The sequence below is a fragment of the Carettochelys insculpta genome, chromosome 7 (assembly GCF_033958435.1).
Source record: "Carettochelys insculpta isolate YL-2023 chromosome 7, ASM3395843v1, whole genome shotgun sequence".
Classification (NCBI taxonomy): Eukaryota; Metazoa; Chordata; order Testudines; family Carettochelyidae; genus Carettochelys; species Carettochelys insculpta.
The window spans coordinates 8,540,399-8,558,674 of record NC_134143.1 but is presented as its reverse complement, the minus strand read 5'-3'; the positions used below and the strand labels follow the sequence as shown (position 1 = coordinate 8,558,674).

General features: G+C 48.2%; 1 protein-coding gene across 2 annotated transcripts in view; it reads left to right on the top strand.

Moving 5' to 3' along the window:
* The window catches only part of ARHGAP22 (Rho GTPase activating protein 22), a 180,557-nt gene that overhangs the window by 117,609 nt on the left and 44,672 nt on the right, over window positions 1-18,276 (top strand). Inside the window, exon 3 of one of the 2 annotated variants that reach the window (XM_074999409.1) lies at window positions 6,454-6,582. In XM_074999409.1, the coding sequence (XP_074855510.1) occupies window positions 6,454-6,582 (129 nt within the window). Of the gene's footprint in view, window positions 1-6,453; window positions 6,631-18,276 lie in introns of both variants that reach the window. The other variant, XM_074999408.1, reaches the window with a different exon arrangement.

The window sequence follows — 18,276 nt, the reverse complement described above, 5'->3', positions numbered from 1 at the left end:
TGGCCTAGTATTTCACGAGGAGAGTGGTGAGGCTCTGGAATGCATTACCTGGGGAGACGGTAGAATCGCCTTCTCTAGGAGTGTGGAAAAAACAGCTGCTGTTCTGACATAACTTTGTGAGTGTCTACACAACGCAACCGCTATTTCAAAATAATCTTGAAATACTGGGCATCTTTCTTCAGTATTGGTAAAAAAATTGGTACACCTTATTGTATGAGGAATAGTGCCTATTTTGAAACAAAAAAAAGCAGTCAAGTAGCACTTTAAAGACTAACAAAATTTTTCATGGGACAGACCCACTTCTTCAGATCATAGCCTTACCAGAACAGACTCCATATATCAAGCATAGCGATCCAAAAATTGTTATCCACATAGAGTTCTTTTTCTTTTGGTGTTGGTGGTGGGGGTCGAGCAAGTCAGACTGATGTTCATAGGTGCGTTGGAAGAATTCCTTTAGATGGAGATGGCAAAAGAAGGCTTCAAGGTCACCACAGAATTGTGTGAAGTTCGTGGAGGTAGTGAGGCAGAAAGAAAGACCCCAGGATAAGGGAGACCCTTCTGCTGGGCTGAGTTTGTAGCTGAAAAAGTTAACAATATTGTTTGTTGAGTTGTGGTTGTTGTAGTATCCTGAGGTATGAAGTAATTTAGATAGCTTATTGTCCTTTCTTTTTTGTAGGGAATAGAAGTGTGTTTCATATATTTATTGTCTAGGATAAGTAAAGTCTTGTTCTGTGGAATTTTGCATGGATGCCTAATTATTGATGAGAGTTTCAAGTTCAGAGAGTTCATTAATCTTGTTTGTTTATTGTAAAGGATTTTGATCAAGTGGTTCCTCAGTGTCTTAGAAAGTGTGTGGCATAGATTCTCACTGTAGTTGGTGTAGTATGTTGTTTGTAATGGGTTTTTCACTGTCAGTCCCTTGGGTACGATGTCCATTTTCTTGCATTTGGAGAGAAAGATGATGTCTGAGATACCATCACTGGACCTAACCACCTTAATTACAGAATCATGGGCACATTCTCCTGTTCCTCAACTAACATCATATATGCCATCATGTGCCAACAATGACCATATATCATGTATACAGGACAGACTGCAAACACTCTTCAACACAGAATGAATGGACATAGAACAGACATCACAAAACTCCAGATACACAAACCTGTCAGCCAGCACTTTAATGGAGTGGGCCACTCTGTTAAATACCTGAAAGTTTCTGTTCTATTGAAAAGGGACTTTAACAACCGTCTACAGAGGGAATGCTCAGAACTAACATCCGTATTCAAATTTGATACATTAACACGTGGTTTGAACAGGGACAGCAATTACCTGACCCATTATAAGGACACTTTTACACACTGTGATGTTTCATCTAATTCTTAACTTCCCGATCCCAGACCCCCATCGCCGTCCCTCTGCTCTTCTGATTTGCCAACCTTAATAACAATGTTTCTGATTTGTCAACCTTTATAAGAATTATTGGACCTCTCTGCTGTATATATTGAGTCTGTTCTGGTAAGGCTATGATCTGAAGAAGTGGGTCTGTCCCATGAGAGTGCATCACCTAATAAATTATTTTGTTAGTCTTTAAAGTGCTACATGACTGCTTTTTTGTTTTGATAAAATAGAGACTAACATGGCTATCTCTCTGTCACTATTTCAAAACAGGTATTTCAAAATAGGGGCTGTGTAGGCAGGGAATAGAGCCTATTTCAAAATAAGGCTCTATGTGTAGAGACGCTCTATTTTGAAGTAACTGAGCACTATTTCAAAATGAATTTTGTGTGTAGCTGTGCTACTTTGAAATAAGCTATTCTAGAAAATCTCTTCTGGAATAGCTTATTATGAAATAACATTGCTGTGTAGACATAGCCTGGAGGTCTTAAAGTCCTGGCTTGACAAAGCTCTGGCTGGGATGATTTAGATGGAATTAGTTCTGCTTTCAGCAGGGGGTTGGACTCATTGACTTCCGGAGGTCTCTTCCAACCCTAGGATCCTATGATTTTATGACCCAGGGCTACACTCAACCAAATTTCAAGGTTTTTTTCCTCCAAAACCTGAGGACATTGGAGCTTCTTAATAAAATGATTGTAAGACATTTTATCATGTGCAAAACAACTTAACAATAATAATAATTATAATAATAAGTAGTTCATTCTTACTGAAACTTTTCTACAAATTTTAGCCTCAAGCAGACAGGTAGCATGGAAAATTTAAGTGGTTAAAGGTTTGCAAAGTAATCAGCTACTAACACAGGATCTCAGATTTGAAAATCTAAGGCAACGAGCCACTCCATCAGTAATAACACCTGAGATTATCGCAGTGGAAAGAACTGTAAAAATCTCTCCTATTTCTGCTGTTAGCTTGCATTCACCTCCCATCTCTGGGAGCATGGGAGTATAAAGATGAGCCTGAACTACAAAGCTGGTGTCTAGCTCCCTCAAAGTTTTGGCTAATTCCCGTGCAGGGGTTTGGTTTGGGCACATCTCTTGTAGAAACGTACTGTAACCCAAAACCAACCAAAAGAGATCATGTTGCCAAAGCAGCTCCATCTGCTAAACAAATAGGCAGACTGTGTGTCTGTGCGCAGTCTGCTCCCAAATTCTTTTGCCTCTGTGCATCACCAGATGTCAGGGGAGAGCTCATTCAGACCCAGATTATGTTTGGTTATCTGGCTGTGTCAATTTATTTTACATGTTTTTTTTTTAAGAGAAAGCAAATTAACCACTCTTACACTCAGAATACTGGGGATTTGTGCCATCTTATCAGTTTAAAACTGATTTAAATTGAACTGGAACAACTTTCATGGCTAGACAAGGCCTAAGATTTGATTTCTTCTTCTTTACACACTTACACACGCTGTTCCTGAGCCTATAGAATTAGCCCTGAGCTCAGAGAAAACCACACTAGTTTCATGTTCCACTTGTAACCACTTCCTGTATTTATGTACTAGTGCAGTTCTGATAGGGTGGGTTCTGTTCATGTTAAGCTTTGTCCAATGCTTGGCAAATCAAACCGCAGTTCTGTGACTTAATCACGTGGATGATGCTTCTCTGAAGCAGTGCATGGGAATTTTGAAATTCGCAGAAATGTTGCTTTGAAATCACCAGATGTGTGAATTTATGGAGCTGGCATACAGAGTGTTTGGTTTGCAGTGCATCTTCTGGGACTTGTGCTCCTAAATCACTTTGGCATTTTCCAAAATGCCACCCAAGAGACGTCCAGTAGGAAACTGACCATCTCCTGTTTGTGGATATCAGCACTAAGGCTGCAGTTGTCACGAATGCCCATGAGACGTAGGGCCCACATTCCATGGGAAGTGAAGGGTTGCTGAGCACCCAACTTTTTGAAGATCTCAGCAGATGTAAATGTGAACTGTGTCAATCCACAACCAGATGGGCTCTCAGCTGGAGTTGGAAAATCGCTCCCACACAATAACACAACAGAAAAGGTCTCACTTGAGAAACCTCTGAGTCCCTGATTGTGTGACACATACAGGTGCGGATCTACTGACGGGGGGCAGGGGGTGGCCAAGGGGGCAGCTGGCCCCCCGGCCTGGTGTTTCAAAGAGGCTCAGAGCTCCAGCAGCTGCCACCACTGCCGAAGCAGCCAGAGCTCTGGGCTTCTTTGAATTGCTGCAGCAGTGCAGGTCCAGCTGCCTGTAGCTGTGAGGGAAAGGAGGGCCCAGCACCGCTGAGGGCCAAATGCCCTAAGCCCCTCCCCTTCTGGTCTTGGCCTGCCCCTTCCAGGGCATGTGGCTGGGGGCCCCTCCCGTTTGCCCTGAGGCCACAGCATCTGTTGTCACTGCTGTACAGGAGTGTTGTAAGCAAGACAAGATAAGTAATTCTTCCACTCTACTTTGCACTGTTTAGGTCTCATATGGAGTATTGTGTCCACTTTTGGGCACCGCATTTCAGGAAACGTGGAGAAAGTCCTTAGAAGGGCATCAAAAGGATTTAAAAGTCTAGAAAACATGACCTGGAAGACTGAAGGAATGGGATTTGTTTAGTTTGGAAAAGAGAAGACTGAGCGGGGACGTAACTGCTTTCAAGTACCTAAAAGGGTGTTACAAGGAGCAGGGAGAAAAATTATTCTCCTCAGCCTCTGAGGAGAAGTCAAGAAACAATGAGATTAAATTGCATCAAGGAAAATTTAGACTGGACATTAGGAAAAACTTCCTAATTGTCACAGTGGTTAATTGCTGGAGCAAACTGCTTAGGGAGGTTGTAGAATCTCCATCATTGGAGATATTTAAGAGCAAGTTAGACAATCTGTCTATCAGGGTTGATCTAGATGGTGCTTGTTCGTGCTGTGAGTGCAGGGGACTGAATTTAATGAACTCTCAAGGTTCATTTCCTATTCTAAGATACTCTACGAGCTTTTCAGCAACCCCCCCACTGTATGTGGCTACATGAATAACTTGTATATTTCCATAGAAAAGGCTGCTGCAGTGTTACGCACCAAAACTGAAAAAGGCTTCTGTAGCTTGTCTGTTTCTTTCAACCCTTTTTAAGTTGGAAGAATCCCAAACCACCTTCACAAAATGCTGAACTCATATCTTGGTTTCATTAGTTTTTGAAAGTGGGATTAAGGTCTGACCAATGAGCCAACAGATTTCCAGGCACCTGATCAGCTCTGCCTCCTTTTGACTGAGTCAAAACAGGTGTCGGATGGGACACTACTGCCACAGCAAGTCAACTCTTACTGTCCATAGGTTTCTGGTCAGGTGTCCACTGCAAAATTTGGCTAGCAAAGGTCATGAAAAATGGTCACTCCTTGACACCATAGCGCTGCTGGAAGAACCCCAGGATAGACTTGACCATGCCAGCAAAAATGTGTTCCTGCCAGCTTAGGTATAGCGTCATCGGGGGAGGCAGCGTGACTACGTCAGCAGACTAGCTGCTTCCATCTGAATAGACAGTGTCGACAGGCAGCATTGTGGTGTTGGCATGGGCGTGGCAGGTGCTCTGTGTTGTAGGTGTGCTGTTCCCATCTATGTGCCCACTGCTTGGTCCTGTATCCTTTTTTGCAGGGTCTTCTGCTGTGCTTGTGCTGTTCCAGTAGGGCAAGTTAAAATCACCTAAAACTTTCCAAGATCAGCTGCCAATTGCTCCACCCCCAGGATACTTCTGTTTTCACCAGTCCTTTCCTTCCATCACAGGGCTGACCTGCAGGATAAACAGCAGTGGAGTGGAAAAGTCACCCATTCCACAATCACCCCGTTATGATTAGAAGTTGGCCAAAATCCCACATCCCACACCTCTAATAGAAGAAGTTGCTCCAGTGTACCTCTTGTGTGCACTCGCTGGAGAGTGTCTAAGTCTGGGGCAGCAAGGGGTGAGGGGGGCAGAGAGGGAGAGATTCTCACTGGCTGCAGTGGGTGTTGCGTTGGGCCTTGTGTACTGTAGCAGAGAGGAAAATCAGAATGGGGGAGAGAGTGTGGCTGGTGGTAATCTGAGCATTCCTCAGTAAACAGCATACAGTGCAGGCTGTGTGCATTGGATGGTCAGTTTTTCTGGGCATCACCAGTTCATCCTGTAGGGAGGCCTGGGCCTGAATCCCAAACTGGCCCCCTCCCCTGAATTTCAGACAGGGGGTTCATCTTCAAATCCTCAGCTCCCTAAAAGGCTGGTTGTGGGGTGGATCCAAAACCAAATGTGGCGGGGAGGTGAGGGCAGCTTTTTTCCAGGTTCAGAAGCGGCTTCAGATGAGGACTAGTTGTTCTCAGGAGATCGCCTTGTGAGATTTCTGCTGCTTGAGAAGTTAAAACCTTAGTCTCCAGGTTCCTTGATGATGACTCCAGCTTTTCTAGTGGCCTAAGTCTGAGCTCTGGACCTGGTTCAGCTCAAATCTGGAGTCTAGATTTGATCTGGACCCTCCTAGACAGGGCAGATATCGAATTCTGCCTGTATGCTCAGGATGAGGTTTGTCTAGCTTTTTTGATCTCCTCCAGTGTAGCCATGCTGGTGTCTCACTGATGATCTTGATTGTAAATCCCTCACTAGGTAATTCGAACCAGATACCCTCACCTGGATTCCTTGTTTGAAGCATGTGAAGCCTACAACTAACTTGTCCAGCCCCATTCTCCCTTTGGCACCTCAACGGCATCGAATCATTCTAATAAGGATGGCGCCAACTCTCCATCCCTTAGTGCAGGTGGTGTGTGGTTCCCCGACAGGAGGGCTGGCCTGCACTGTTCTTAGGATAATGCAGCTTACGCACACCCCATGTTGATGAATCTGAAGGAACTTTCTCCCAGCTGCACCCATTAGGACACTGGCTTCACGCCTCTCTCCACAGACCTGCACCACATGTGATTTTGTACCTCAGGGCAAAGCGGGCATCAGGCGAGCCCAGCGAGGCTGGTGTGGTTGAGGCCGGGGTAGTTCTATCAGCCCAGGAGGAGTGACTCCTGGGCTAGATGCTAACCGAGGCCTGTGTTTTGTTTTTCAGGTGGTGCAGGGGACCGGGAAAAGATGCCCGTCAATCAGGAAGCCTTCTTGCTCATGGCTAATTCCCAGAATGAGATGGAAGATTGGGTGAAAGCCATCCGGCGGGTCATCTGGGCCCCCTTTGGTGGAGGTATTGCACATAGCTCACACGCACATAAATTAGAACTCTTACCTCAAGGTAAAGCACATTCTTGTGATACTGGGGCACACGTAGCACTGTAAAACCACTGCCAAGTCTGGCTAAATTCTCCTCCTCCTCCTCAAGCTTTGTACAGCACGCTGTGGGGTGGGGGTGACCTGCGTTTCTCTTCCTCTTTGCCCCCACCACAGGAGCTGATTTTGGTGGAAGATAAAGCTATTTTTATTTTAAGGCTCCTTCTTTACAGCTCTTTTTAGTCCCTTGTCCCTGACTCTGCCTCCTCTTTCTTTTCTGCTGTGAAGGAGAGTGTCCAGTCATGCCCATTCGCCACCACTGGGCCAGATGCCCAGTTCCAAACACTCGGGCAGGGTCACCTTCCAATTGACCAAGACAGGGCCCAGTCCTGAAGCTTACATGCAGGCGGAGCTCTGATTCGCTTCAGGGGTGGTTTGTCTGTGTAAGGCAGGTGTGGGGAGCCTGCAGCCTGTAGGCTGGATAACCTTGGGCAGAGCACTTCCCTTCTCTGTGCCTCAGTTTTCTCATCTGTACAATGGAGATAGTGATGCCGACCTTCTTTGTAAAGTGGTAATCAGTAGATCACAGAGCCCCTGAAATTTAATTGTCAAGGAGTTGGGGGATGGGAATTGAAATTCCAGTCATTTCCTTTCAGCTCATTGATTGATTGGTATTAATTTACAATGGTATTAATTAACCTAACTCTGTTTTGGCTGTCTGCCTGTGTCTTCCTTTCCCTGCTATTTATAGTGCACCAATCACCCAGAGATCTAATCTCCATGTTCATTTCCAAAGTTTTTCATTAGGCTTTGAGGAAAGGACTCCATTCACCCACCCACTCCACTGGACTTAGAGCCAGGCTCTTTGCATGTACCATTTCAGCCTGCTTCACTATAGGGGCACCTTGTAGTCAGAGCTGTCTCTTTGGCTACAGTTACACTACAGTCATCTATCAACAGAAGTCACCATTGGAAGAGATTTCCTGACAAAACTGCTGTTGATGGAGAGCGGTCACACACAAAAGCCAATCAGAAGAGAGAGCAGCTGTACTGCCCAGCCACTTTCTTGACAAAACAGGCACCCAGGAGCACAGCAGACAGGGCTGCCCATTGTTCTGGTGCCTTGTCTGTCAAGAGAAGACAAAAGGTGCTCGTTCTTATCTAGGAGAGGCAGAAGGTTGTTGACAGAAGCACCAACTTTTGTCAATGTTGTTTGCACAAAATGCATTTTGTGTGTGGACTTTCCACCAGTTTTGTTGACAATACGAGGGTTTAGTTGGCAAAACTCACTAGCGTAACTGTAGTATTTGCGTGTTAAGGAAATCATTTGAACTCTGCTTTAGTGTCACTTCTATCTTGAGAGCCGAGTCTTATCTGCCCACACATTCTAATATTTGAAGCTGAGGAGTCAAAAATCAGAGTTTATTATTAATATGTAAATATCCAGCCCTGGTGAAGGTAGATAGGATGGGCGAATGACTTGTGCCAAGATGAAAGGTCCAAGTGCTTTCATCTTTGCCGATTGAAGAAATTCCAGGATTGAAGAGAAGTAGAGACGTGTCAGTGTGGGCATGTGAACAGCACACCCTTTCAAAGCAGAGTCGGAAAACCCTCCTAAGCTGTGGAGGGTCTCCATTCGTTCACTGGAGTCAGATGCAGAATTAGAAGCCACATCGAGTTCATGCTTCAAAACAACTTCTTAAATTTTGGCCTTGAATTAAATCTGTGGGCTCCTGAGCCTGTGTAGGGCCTGTGTGGTTTCTAACTGGGTCCCCTGGTGTGCAGGGCCTGGGATCCATGTGTCTAGGCAGCTGGAAGAGATGCTTTGGAGAGCTCAGCTTTGGCAAGGGGGTGGGCGCATTGTCTTTCCTTATGGCTGGTTTTTATTTTCAAGAGCATGTGTTTTAAAAGGAATGGCTACAGCTGGGTTGGGCAGAGTTCTCCAGGCTTGATTAAAACTCCGTCAGCCCCTGCCTTACTCTCCCAGGAACAAGTCTCTCTTTGTGCCGCTGAGGTCCATGGAGCTCTCTGTATCGTAACCAAGAGCACAATGTACCCCTGGGACACCTGTGTGTGGCTCTGAGACAGGTGGGCAGGTCAGACCCCAAAATGCTGCTTCCTGCCCACCCCTTTCCTTGCCAGTGGGGGCGCCCTTCTCTTCAGCTGGAGAGTCACCTCCAGTCCCCACAGGCCTGCTGTTTTCTCCTTACTCTCCCTTAGGGCTTGGTTGCAGCTGTCCTGCCAAATGGGGCAGTGTGGTCTAGTGGTTACAGCACACACCTGGCTTGTGGAATAGGGTTACCACCTTCCTACTCACAAAACCGAATACCATTACCCTGTTGCCTGCCCCATCCCTTCTCCAAGGCTCCCCCCTGCTCCCTCTACCCCCTCCTCTGTTGCTGTTTTCCCACCCTCACTCTCATTTGCACTGCGCTGGCGCGGGGTTGGGGTGTGGGGCTTGGTAAGGGCTCTGGCTGGCGGGGTGTGCGGGCTCTGGGGTGGGGCCAGAAATGAGTAGTTCAGAATGCAGGAGGGGGATCCAGGCTGGCTGGGGTACAGGAGGGAGTGAGAGCCTGGCTGGGGGTGCAGCTGAGGAGCGGGGCTGAGACCAAGAGGTTCAGAGGGCAGGAGGCAGATCAGTGCTGGGGCGGGGGCTTGGGTTGCGGGTGGATGAGGTTCTGGCTGTGGATGTGGGCTCAGGGATGGTGCTGGGGTAAAGGGGTTTGGGTACAGGAGGGGGTGCAGATTCAGGGGTGAGGCTAGGACCAAGGGATTAGGAGGGCTGGAGAGGGTTCCATGCTGGAGCAGGGGGTTAGGGTGCAGGTGGGTGAAATTCTGGCTGGGGGGGCAGGCTGGGGATGAGAGGATTGGGGTGCGGGGGGGCTCTAGGCTGGGATTGAAGGGTTCTGAGGAGGCAGACAGATCAGGGCTGGGGGGGGGGTGCTCGGGAAGGCAGAGGAGGGAGGCTCCAGGTGGCGCTTACCTCGGGCAGCTCCCATTTCCCAGCCAAGGGGAGCTGCAGAGCTGGCAGGTGGGGTCCCCTGGCTGCTCCCACACAGAGGAACTGCTGGAGTGGGGACATATCGCTACTTCCAGGAGCTGTGCTGAAGGGTGGCAGGCAGGCAGGCAAGGAGGGAGCCTGATAGTCTCACAGCACTGCCAACTGGACCTCCAGTGGCCTGACTGGCAGTGCCGACTGGAGCCCTGGCAACCCTGCTCCTGGGCAACACGGACTGCTGTGCAGTGCTGGGTTTAGCTGCAGCTCCCAGCATCCACCAAAGCCAACTGGGAGACGCTGCCTTTGTGGAGGAGTTGGGTGAGATTATTGCTTCAGTGGGCTGGGTAATGCTCGCTTGTGTCAGCGCTAGCTGGCGGGCCAGGCTGCTTGTTCACTTCCCCCTTTGCCTCAGGTTCTTGATCCTTCATCATCTCCCCTAAGGAAGTCCCAGTGCGATTGGCTGCAGGACTGACGTTAGGGCCTGCGCTTCCAAAGCGCGAGCTGAAACCCAGGCATGCAGCTAACCCGTGGGCCTCTCCGCTGGCGCAGCGCTAGCGGGGAGAGCCAGACTGCATGAGACTGGGCTTCAGCTATTCACTTCCTTTCCTTTCTCCCTGAGCTCTTGGGCTGTGGGCAGCTCCTTGTTCCCCTTGCTCTTTCCTTCCACTCCCTCCTCTTCGTCTGCTACACCTGCTTTGCTGTGCCTCCAGCAGCCCTGCTCACCTCCCACCCCGAGCCTGGCCAGCTCTGGCATCTCATCGGCATGGGAGGCCCTTCTGTGTGGCTCCTCATCTCCTCCCTCAACCGCCACCCCCACCCTCAGCCGCACAGATCACTCTGCTATGAGGCTGTTCCCATGGCCAAGCCCAGCACCAGGCCATGGGCCAGAGGGAGCGAACTTGCCTCAAGTGGAAGGAGCCAGCCAGTTGTGTTCTCAGAACATCCCTACACCAGGAAAGTGGCTCCTGGTTTGGCCCCTGTGTGCTGGTAGACAGCACTTTATTCCAGGGTAAATAGCAATTGCATTCTGACATCCAGTCTATCTGCTCCAGTCAGTTCCCCCATGTAAACAAACCCAGATTTGCTGAGTCCCTCAGCTCAGCGAACCTGGGATCTACGGCCTCTTGTCCGACATCCATCCTGTGAAAGGCAGGAATTCCCAGAAGCACTAGGGTGGCTGGAGACCTGCCTGGAGCAGGTGGGTCCTCAAGTTTGCTCTCACTGCTGACGTGGGGAAAGTCCCACTCAGGCTGAACTGATGACTCTGCCTTGCAGGGTTCCTTCTCATTTTTAGCTTCCATTGATGGAATGAATTTTATATGCACCGAGGCATGTGCGGATGTGCACCACCCATACAAACACATGCTGGCAGCTGGGGGTGCTCCACTAATCAGCTGGGTGGCACCTGAATCTGTCCTGTGCACCTGCCAAGTGCTCAGCTTACAGGGGATGCTGCTGCTTTGCATGGGAGTTGCTGTATGAGGGTCGAATACTCCCATGAGGCTCATGTGCCCAGTGGGAAGCTGGGCAGGTTAGTGGCTAGGACACTACACTGGGACTTGGGGAGGTGGGGTTCAGCTCCCGGATTAGCCCCAGACTCGGTGTGATCAGGGTAAATCATTTAATCTCTCGTGCCTGCTTCCTTTGTATAAAGCAGGGATTTCCCAGTGGGCCTGCTGTGGCGAGAGCCCATTCGTGGCTGTGGGTGCAACTGGCACTGCAGCAATATAGGCCTGGTAGAATCATAGCGTTCTAGGGTTGGAAGGGACCTCAGGAGGTCATGGTAGATGAGATGCTTCCTGTAAGTGGAGGCCAGCCTCCTCTAGCATTGCTCCATCCATGGCTCTGCCACGTGTCACTTTCCTTTCTTTCACATGCATGTGGAGACAGCTCTGAGTCAGGTGCTTACCTCAGTTTCCTGGCAGGGAGCCACAAGGGACCTGCCAGGAGGCAGGTTAAAATCTGGTGAACTCCCTGAGCAGCTGGCGGGTGTTTGCCTGGCCTCTGTGTGTGTTATCTCTGCCCAGAGATAGGGCTGGCGCCAGGCTAGCTTTATCAGTGTTTGTTCTTCCACCCCCCGAGTCAGTGTTGTCTGGTGGTTGGAGGCAATGGGGGAGAACAGAGGAGGCATGGGGCTGATGGGGCTGGATGAGTCCATATGGATCCACCTGGGACATGGGGAGAGACAAAATATCTGAGAGGTGCTTGTGATCCACTTTAGCCCAGTCAGTGTTCTCGCCAGCAGCGTCTTAGTATCTTAAATCTGGGATGCAGTGAGACCTGACTTACCTAATATCTAAGGCACCCCTGTGGGCTCACTGCCCAGGGTCTGGTCACCTCATCCTGGGTTTACCTTGACAATACTCCTTGGAGGCAGGGAAGTGCTGTTCCCCCCCTGTACAGGTGGGGAAACTGAGGCACAGAACAGCCAAGGGACTTGCCCAATGTCACACAGGCTCGCTGTGGTGGAGTGGGCCTAGTTCTCTGGCTAGAAGCCGGGGTTGTCCTGTCCACTGCAGAGGTGGTTAGAGTTACTGGAAGAGGCCTTATAGTGGAGTCTCCATCCCTGGAGGTGTTTAAGTCTCACCTCGACAAAGCCCTGGCGGGGCTGATCTGATGGGTTTGGTCCTGCTTAGAGCAGGGGGCTGGGCTCGATGGCTTTTTTTAAGTCTCTTCCAGCTCTATTGTTCAGTGATTCTATGATTCTTACAAGGCAAACTCCATGCATGGAGTGGGACTTGCATTCCTAAGTGACATAGGGAGCTCTGAGATCCTGACCTCTAGAGCTTACTGTCCAGAGATGAACCAGAGCCTTTCCGTCTCTTTGGGCTCCTTGAGATACTCCTAGGTTTCTGCTCAGTGGGGTTCATTCCCCTCATACGTACGACTTGTGAGCTTCCCGAAATCAATGGATCAAGACTAGTGATGAGTTTAGAAAAGCCTGGATTTCCTTCCCCAATAAGTCTTCTCCTGGAATTAATTCAGGGCAGTTCTGTGACCTGCACTACACAGGCACTCCAATGGGGTGCTCATAGTGGACGTTTCTGGTGGTGTAGGTCTATGAAACCATTACTTGCTCGGCACAAACTCCCAAGCTCTACCTGGCTCCAGATTGATGCCCGACAGCCCAGGAACATGAAAGGTCCCAAGCGGCACCCAGCAGTGACAGGGCTTGTCCTGTGTTACAGGGCATGCTGGACTCACTGACAAAGCAGAAGCTCCCCCTACAGACTAAAAAAAAGCAATACCTGCTGCTATGCCTCACAATCTGTTCTGAATTATTGCAGTGGCATCTCCATGGTCCAGCACCCTCGGAACCTGAATGAAGGAGTTTGCCAGAACAGGGGAGGTCAGGCCCCTGGGGTGCCAGCCTGCTGGCTGGGCTCCCTCCCAGGTCCTTGCCCCCAAGGTGCTGGACTGAGGGTCCGTCGCTGGACTACAGATGTTGCCCGACCAGAGAGTGCCAGATCAGAGAGCTTCAACTTGGAGTAATCTTTCAATTTGACCATAGCTCCCATTATAGAAGTGTTCGAACAAGATGCCTGTCCACATATATGTAAATAGCAGCAGTAGATGGTACTCAGGAATGCATGGCACAGTTTCTGGATTTTGTGAGGCCAGTAATACTTCTTGTGCCTTGCAAAGAGATTCCTCCTGACACATGGGCAAAGGCCAGGCCCTGTGGTTCTGGGTGAGCACAGAAATGACTGCAGCACCTTTCCTTCCAAAAGACCCCCTATGGGCATTACGAATTCTCATCAACAGGCTCGTGTATGTTTCCATTTCTGCTGGAGTCTGTCATATGGCTTTACTGCTGATGGTGATTCTCGTCTCTGAACCAAGCATAGTGGGGCTTGTTTTTCAGCAGCCTGATCTGAATTCCATTCTTTTTGGCTGTAGTGGCCACCCTTAAGTGACAATGGTGAAATCTTAGCTGGTTTATTTAATGCCAGCTTCCAGCCATGGAGGGGAGCGTGCCTGGGGGCTGATTCAGAATGGAAGTGCCCCTCTGACCCCTGCATTGAATGAATCACACCACTTACTACCACACCTTTGAAAACAAAAAGCAGTCAAGTAGCACTTTAAAGACTAGCAAAATAGTTTATTAGGTGAGCTTTCGTGGGACAGACCCACTTCTTCAGACCATAACCAGACCAGAACAGACTCAATATTTAAGGCACAGAGAACCAAAAACAGTAATCAAGGAGGACAAATCAGAAAAAAATGATCAAGGTGAGCAAATCGGAGAGTGGAGGGGTCGGGGGGAAGGTCAAGAATTAGACTGAGCCAAGTATGCAGATGAGCCCCTATAGTGACTCAGAAAGTTCCCATCACGATTGTTAATGTGCCGAATTTGAATATAAAAGCCAGCTCAGCTGTTTATATTCAAATTCGGCACATTAAGACATTGTTTAAATCGTGATGAGAACTTTCTGAGTCACTATAGGGGCTCGTCTGCATACTTGGCTCAGTCTAATTCTTGACCTTCCCCCCCACCCCTCCACTCTCTGATTTGCTCACCTTGATTATCTTTTTCTGATTTGTCCTCCTTGATTACTGTTTTTGGTTCTCTGTGCCTTAAATATTGAGTCTGTTCTGGTCTGGCTATGGTCTGAAGAAGTGGGTCTGTCCCACAAAAGCTCACCTAAAAACCTATTTTGCTAGTCTTTAAAGTGCTACTTGACTGCTTTTTGTTCTGATAGAGTATAGACTAGCACGGCTTCCTCTCTGTTACCACACCTTTGGTTTCCCACACCGGCTGCCCCTGCAAGCACTGGCCATGTTAGTGCTGGGTTTGAGAGCTGACAGGCTCACAGCCCCGCTGGCACTGAAAGCAGGCCAGGGCAGGAGGTGATTAACAGACCAAATATGTACCTGTAGTATTTCTCCCCTTTCAGGCAAGTGTTTCTAGCGTTGGGAGAATCTGTGTTGAAGGAGAAAGGTAGCTAGCAACCTGCAGGTGGCAGATGTAACACTGTGACAGCCCCTCCGACCTCTTCAGCTCCTCTGGGACCTTCACAAGTATTAGAAGAGTAACAGAGAGGTAGTGAGTATCAAAGAGGTCGCCATGTTAGTTTGTAGCTTCGAGAACAACAAGAAGTCTTGTGGCACCTTATAGACTAACAGATATTTTGGAGCATAAGCTTTCGTGGGCAAAGACCCGCTTCATCAGATGCATGAGTTGGGGGGTGGTTTCAGAGGGATATTTAAAGAGCGGGGTCCCAGTAAGAGGGAGGGCCAGAGCTGACAAGGTCTATTTAACAAGGTGGAAATGGCCCAGTATCAACAGCACTTATCAAAAGAGTTAAAAACAAGTCAGATCAGACAGGGGGATGTGAGCCTTGGTCAGAGTCTAATGGGGAGATATTAGCACCCAGAGCAGAGAAACTACATGTGTAAGCTGCGAGCCTCTCCCCGTCTCTTTAATCCACGGTTAATGGAGTCAAATGTGCAAATAAATTGCAGCTCAGAGATTTCTCTCTCCATTTGATTTTTGAAATTTTTTTGTTTTAGAACTGTCACCCTTAAATCTGCCACTGAGCGTCCAGGGAGATTGAAGTGTTGTTCCCCCACAGGCTTCTGTACATTACCGTTCCTGATGTCTGATTTGTGTCCATTTATTCTTTTATGGAGAGACTGTCCAATCTGGCCAATGTAAATTGCAGTGGGGCATTGCTGGCACAGGATGGCTTATACTGTATTAGTAGATGTGCAGGTAAAGGAGCCCCTGATGGTATAGTTGGTGTTGGGTCCTGTGATGATGTCACTGACGTAGATATGTGAGCAGCGTTGGCAGCGAGGACTGTTGCAGGGGCTGTTTCCAGGCCTAGAGCCACTGGTTTGTGGTTCATAGTGGCTGGTGAGGATTTGTTTAAGGTTGGCAGGCTGTCTATAGGCGAGGACAGGCCTGCCTCCCAAGGTCTGTGAGAGTGAAAGATCATTGTTCAGGATGGGTTGCAGATCACTGATGATGGGCTGGAGAGGCCTTAGGTGGGGGCTGTATGTGGTGGTCAGTGGTGTTCTCTTGTTTTCCTTGCGAGGCCTGTTTTGTAGCAGGTGGCTTCTGGGTACCGTCTGTGTCTATCAGTCTGTTTCCTCACTTCCTTAGGTGGGTATTGTAGTTTGAGGAAAGCTTGGTAAAGGTCTTGTAGATATTTGTCTCTGTCTGATGGATCAGAGCAAATGGGGTTGTACCTGAGTGCCTGGCTGTAAACAATGAATCGTGTGGTGTGCCCTGGATGGAAGATGGAGGCGCGTAGATAAGCATAGCAGTCTGTGGGTTTTCGGTATAGGGTGGTATTGATGTGACCGTAGTGGTGTAGAGGTAGTGGTATTAGTCTGTACTCCAACAAAACAAAACAGTAGAAATGTAGCACTTTAAAAATGATTTATTTGGTGATGAGCTTTCCTGGGACAGACCCACTTCTTCAGATCAGTCTCATTTCCAGTACAGACTGACATTTATAAATACAGAGGGCCAAAAAAAAATTGCAATAAAAACCGACAAATCAAGTACATAGAACTGAAGGAGGGGCGGAGGGCTGTGGGATGTTAAGTGTCTTGCCTGAGATAATTATGAGCATCAAAGGAAGGGAAGCAGTCCTTGTAATGCATGGGTAATTGGTGTCTCTGTTCATACCACGTGTTAATGTGTCAAATTTGAACATGAACTCCAATTCAGAACTTTCTCTATGTAATCTGTTTTTAAAGTCTCTTTGCTCTAAGATACAAATTCTCAGGTCTTAAACAGAATGGCCCGCTCCACTGAAGTGTTAGAAGACCTCTCTTTCCGCCAGTCAGTTAGTCTCCACCTTTACAGTCCCCACTTGACAGCTTTTAGGTGTGGGTTTGGCTACTGTGGCTCACTCTATCCTGGGCCTCTGCTGGGATGGCCCAGAAAATTTTGGTTAACTCATGCAAAGAGAATTTCTCGCACCCTGGTTCAGGAATGCCTGAATGCTGCAAGAAAGAGCAGCTACCCTGCTCTTTCCAGCCCTACAATGGTAACTAAACCTTTGACCCTTTCAGTGCTTTTCTGGCTCCTCTGAGGTTCTTCCTTGCTTGCCAGTTACGGCTCTGGCTGGAATCAAGGTGATGCCCAAGGGGTGAAAGTCACTGTTTATCTCTGTGCTGTATCCTTTCTGAACCATCCAGTCTCAGTGTCCGCTTGGTTTCAGCTCCTGGAAGCTGACTGTCTCATTCCTGATTGCAGGTGAAATATCAAGGATCACCTGGCCTGGTGGAGGAGTACAGGAACTGCCTCAGGCAGCTGACCGTTGGACAGGAGTTTTAGGGGAGCAGGAGTGGGTCTCTTAGGGTATGTCCACACTACAGAACAAAAAAAGCAGTCGAGCAGCACTTTAAAGACTAACAAAGTAATTTATTAGGTGATGAGCTTTCGTGGGACAGACCCACTTCTTCAGACCATAGCCATACAGGTCTGTCCCACAAAAGCTCACCTAATAAATTATTTTGTTAGTCTTTAAAGTGCTACTGGACTGCTTTTTTGTTTTAATAGTATGTAGACTAGCATGGCTTTCTCTCTGTTACTACACTAAAGAGTTATTCTGGGATAGTTTATTCCAGAGTTGTTATTCCAAAATAAGTTATTCCAGAATAATGCGCCCACACTACAGCTATGTCTACACTCGCATTCATCCTTTGAAAGAGGAATGCAAATGAAGGAAACTGAAAATGCAAATGAGGCACTGATGTACATAGCTCCTGCTTCATTTGCATAAACTCTTTTCAAAAGAGATTCTTTCGAAAGACAAAAAGCAGCGTAGACAGGGCTCATTCGAAAATAAACCCCATCCTCGAAAGAACCCTTCTTCCTGAAACCACACAGAAACTGAAACAAAATATCTATTTTGGAATAGACTCTATTCCTCATACAATGAGATTTACCAAATTGGAAGTAAGCCACCCAATTTTGAAATAGCCGTTGTGTTGTGTAGATGCTCACAAAGTTATTTCAGAATAGCGGTCGTTATTCCAAAATAACTTTGCTGTGTAGACACACCCTTACTGATGTGATTTAGCTTTACCAATTCCAGGAGCCTTGAGCAGGTCAGTTCTCAGACCAATTTGTTCCTGTCACAGGAGTAAGTGCCACATCCTCATTGAATAACAACCTGTACTGCTTTTGTTCTCCTTACAGTAGTGAGCAGAGAAAGGGTGGGAGGAGGAACTGAGAGGTTTACTGAAGGTCATACAGCAAATCTGATTAGAACCCATGTCTGACACCTCCCACTACACGCCCCCCTCCCCCCTCCCCCCGCCAGACAGTCCTTTAGCCGGTAAACCAGCTTCCTCCTCAGCACAGGGAAGGAGGCACAGTGCTCAGGGTTTGTGTTCACTTCCCCACGACCACATCTGCCCTGTGAGGAAGTGGACAGGACACTGTCTGAGCCAGGGTCAGATCTGGTTTTCAGTATCAGCCTTGACTGGCTGCTGCTCAGCCGGGACACGTGGTTTCTCAGTGCAAGTTTCTCAGCTTGAGTTTGCTTGTCTCAGTGGGCCAGAGACTAGGATTTTTCTCAGCTGGGCAGACAGGGATGCAGTGGATTAGTTGCCCACAAATGACTTTAGCAGAAGCCTTACATCTCTAATGCTGGCCGTCAGAGGATCTTAGTCTGGATGGAGAGCGTCATTTGTAAATCAGCTTCCCTA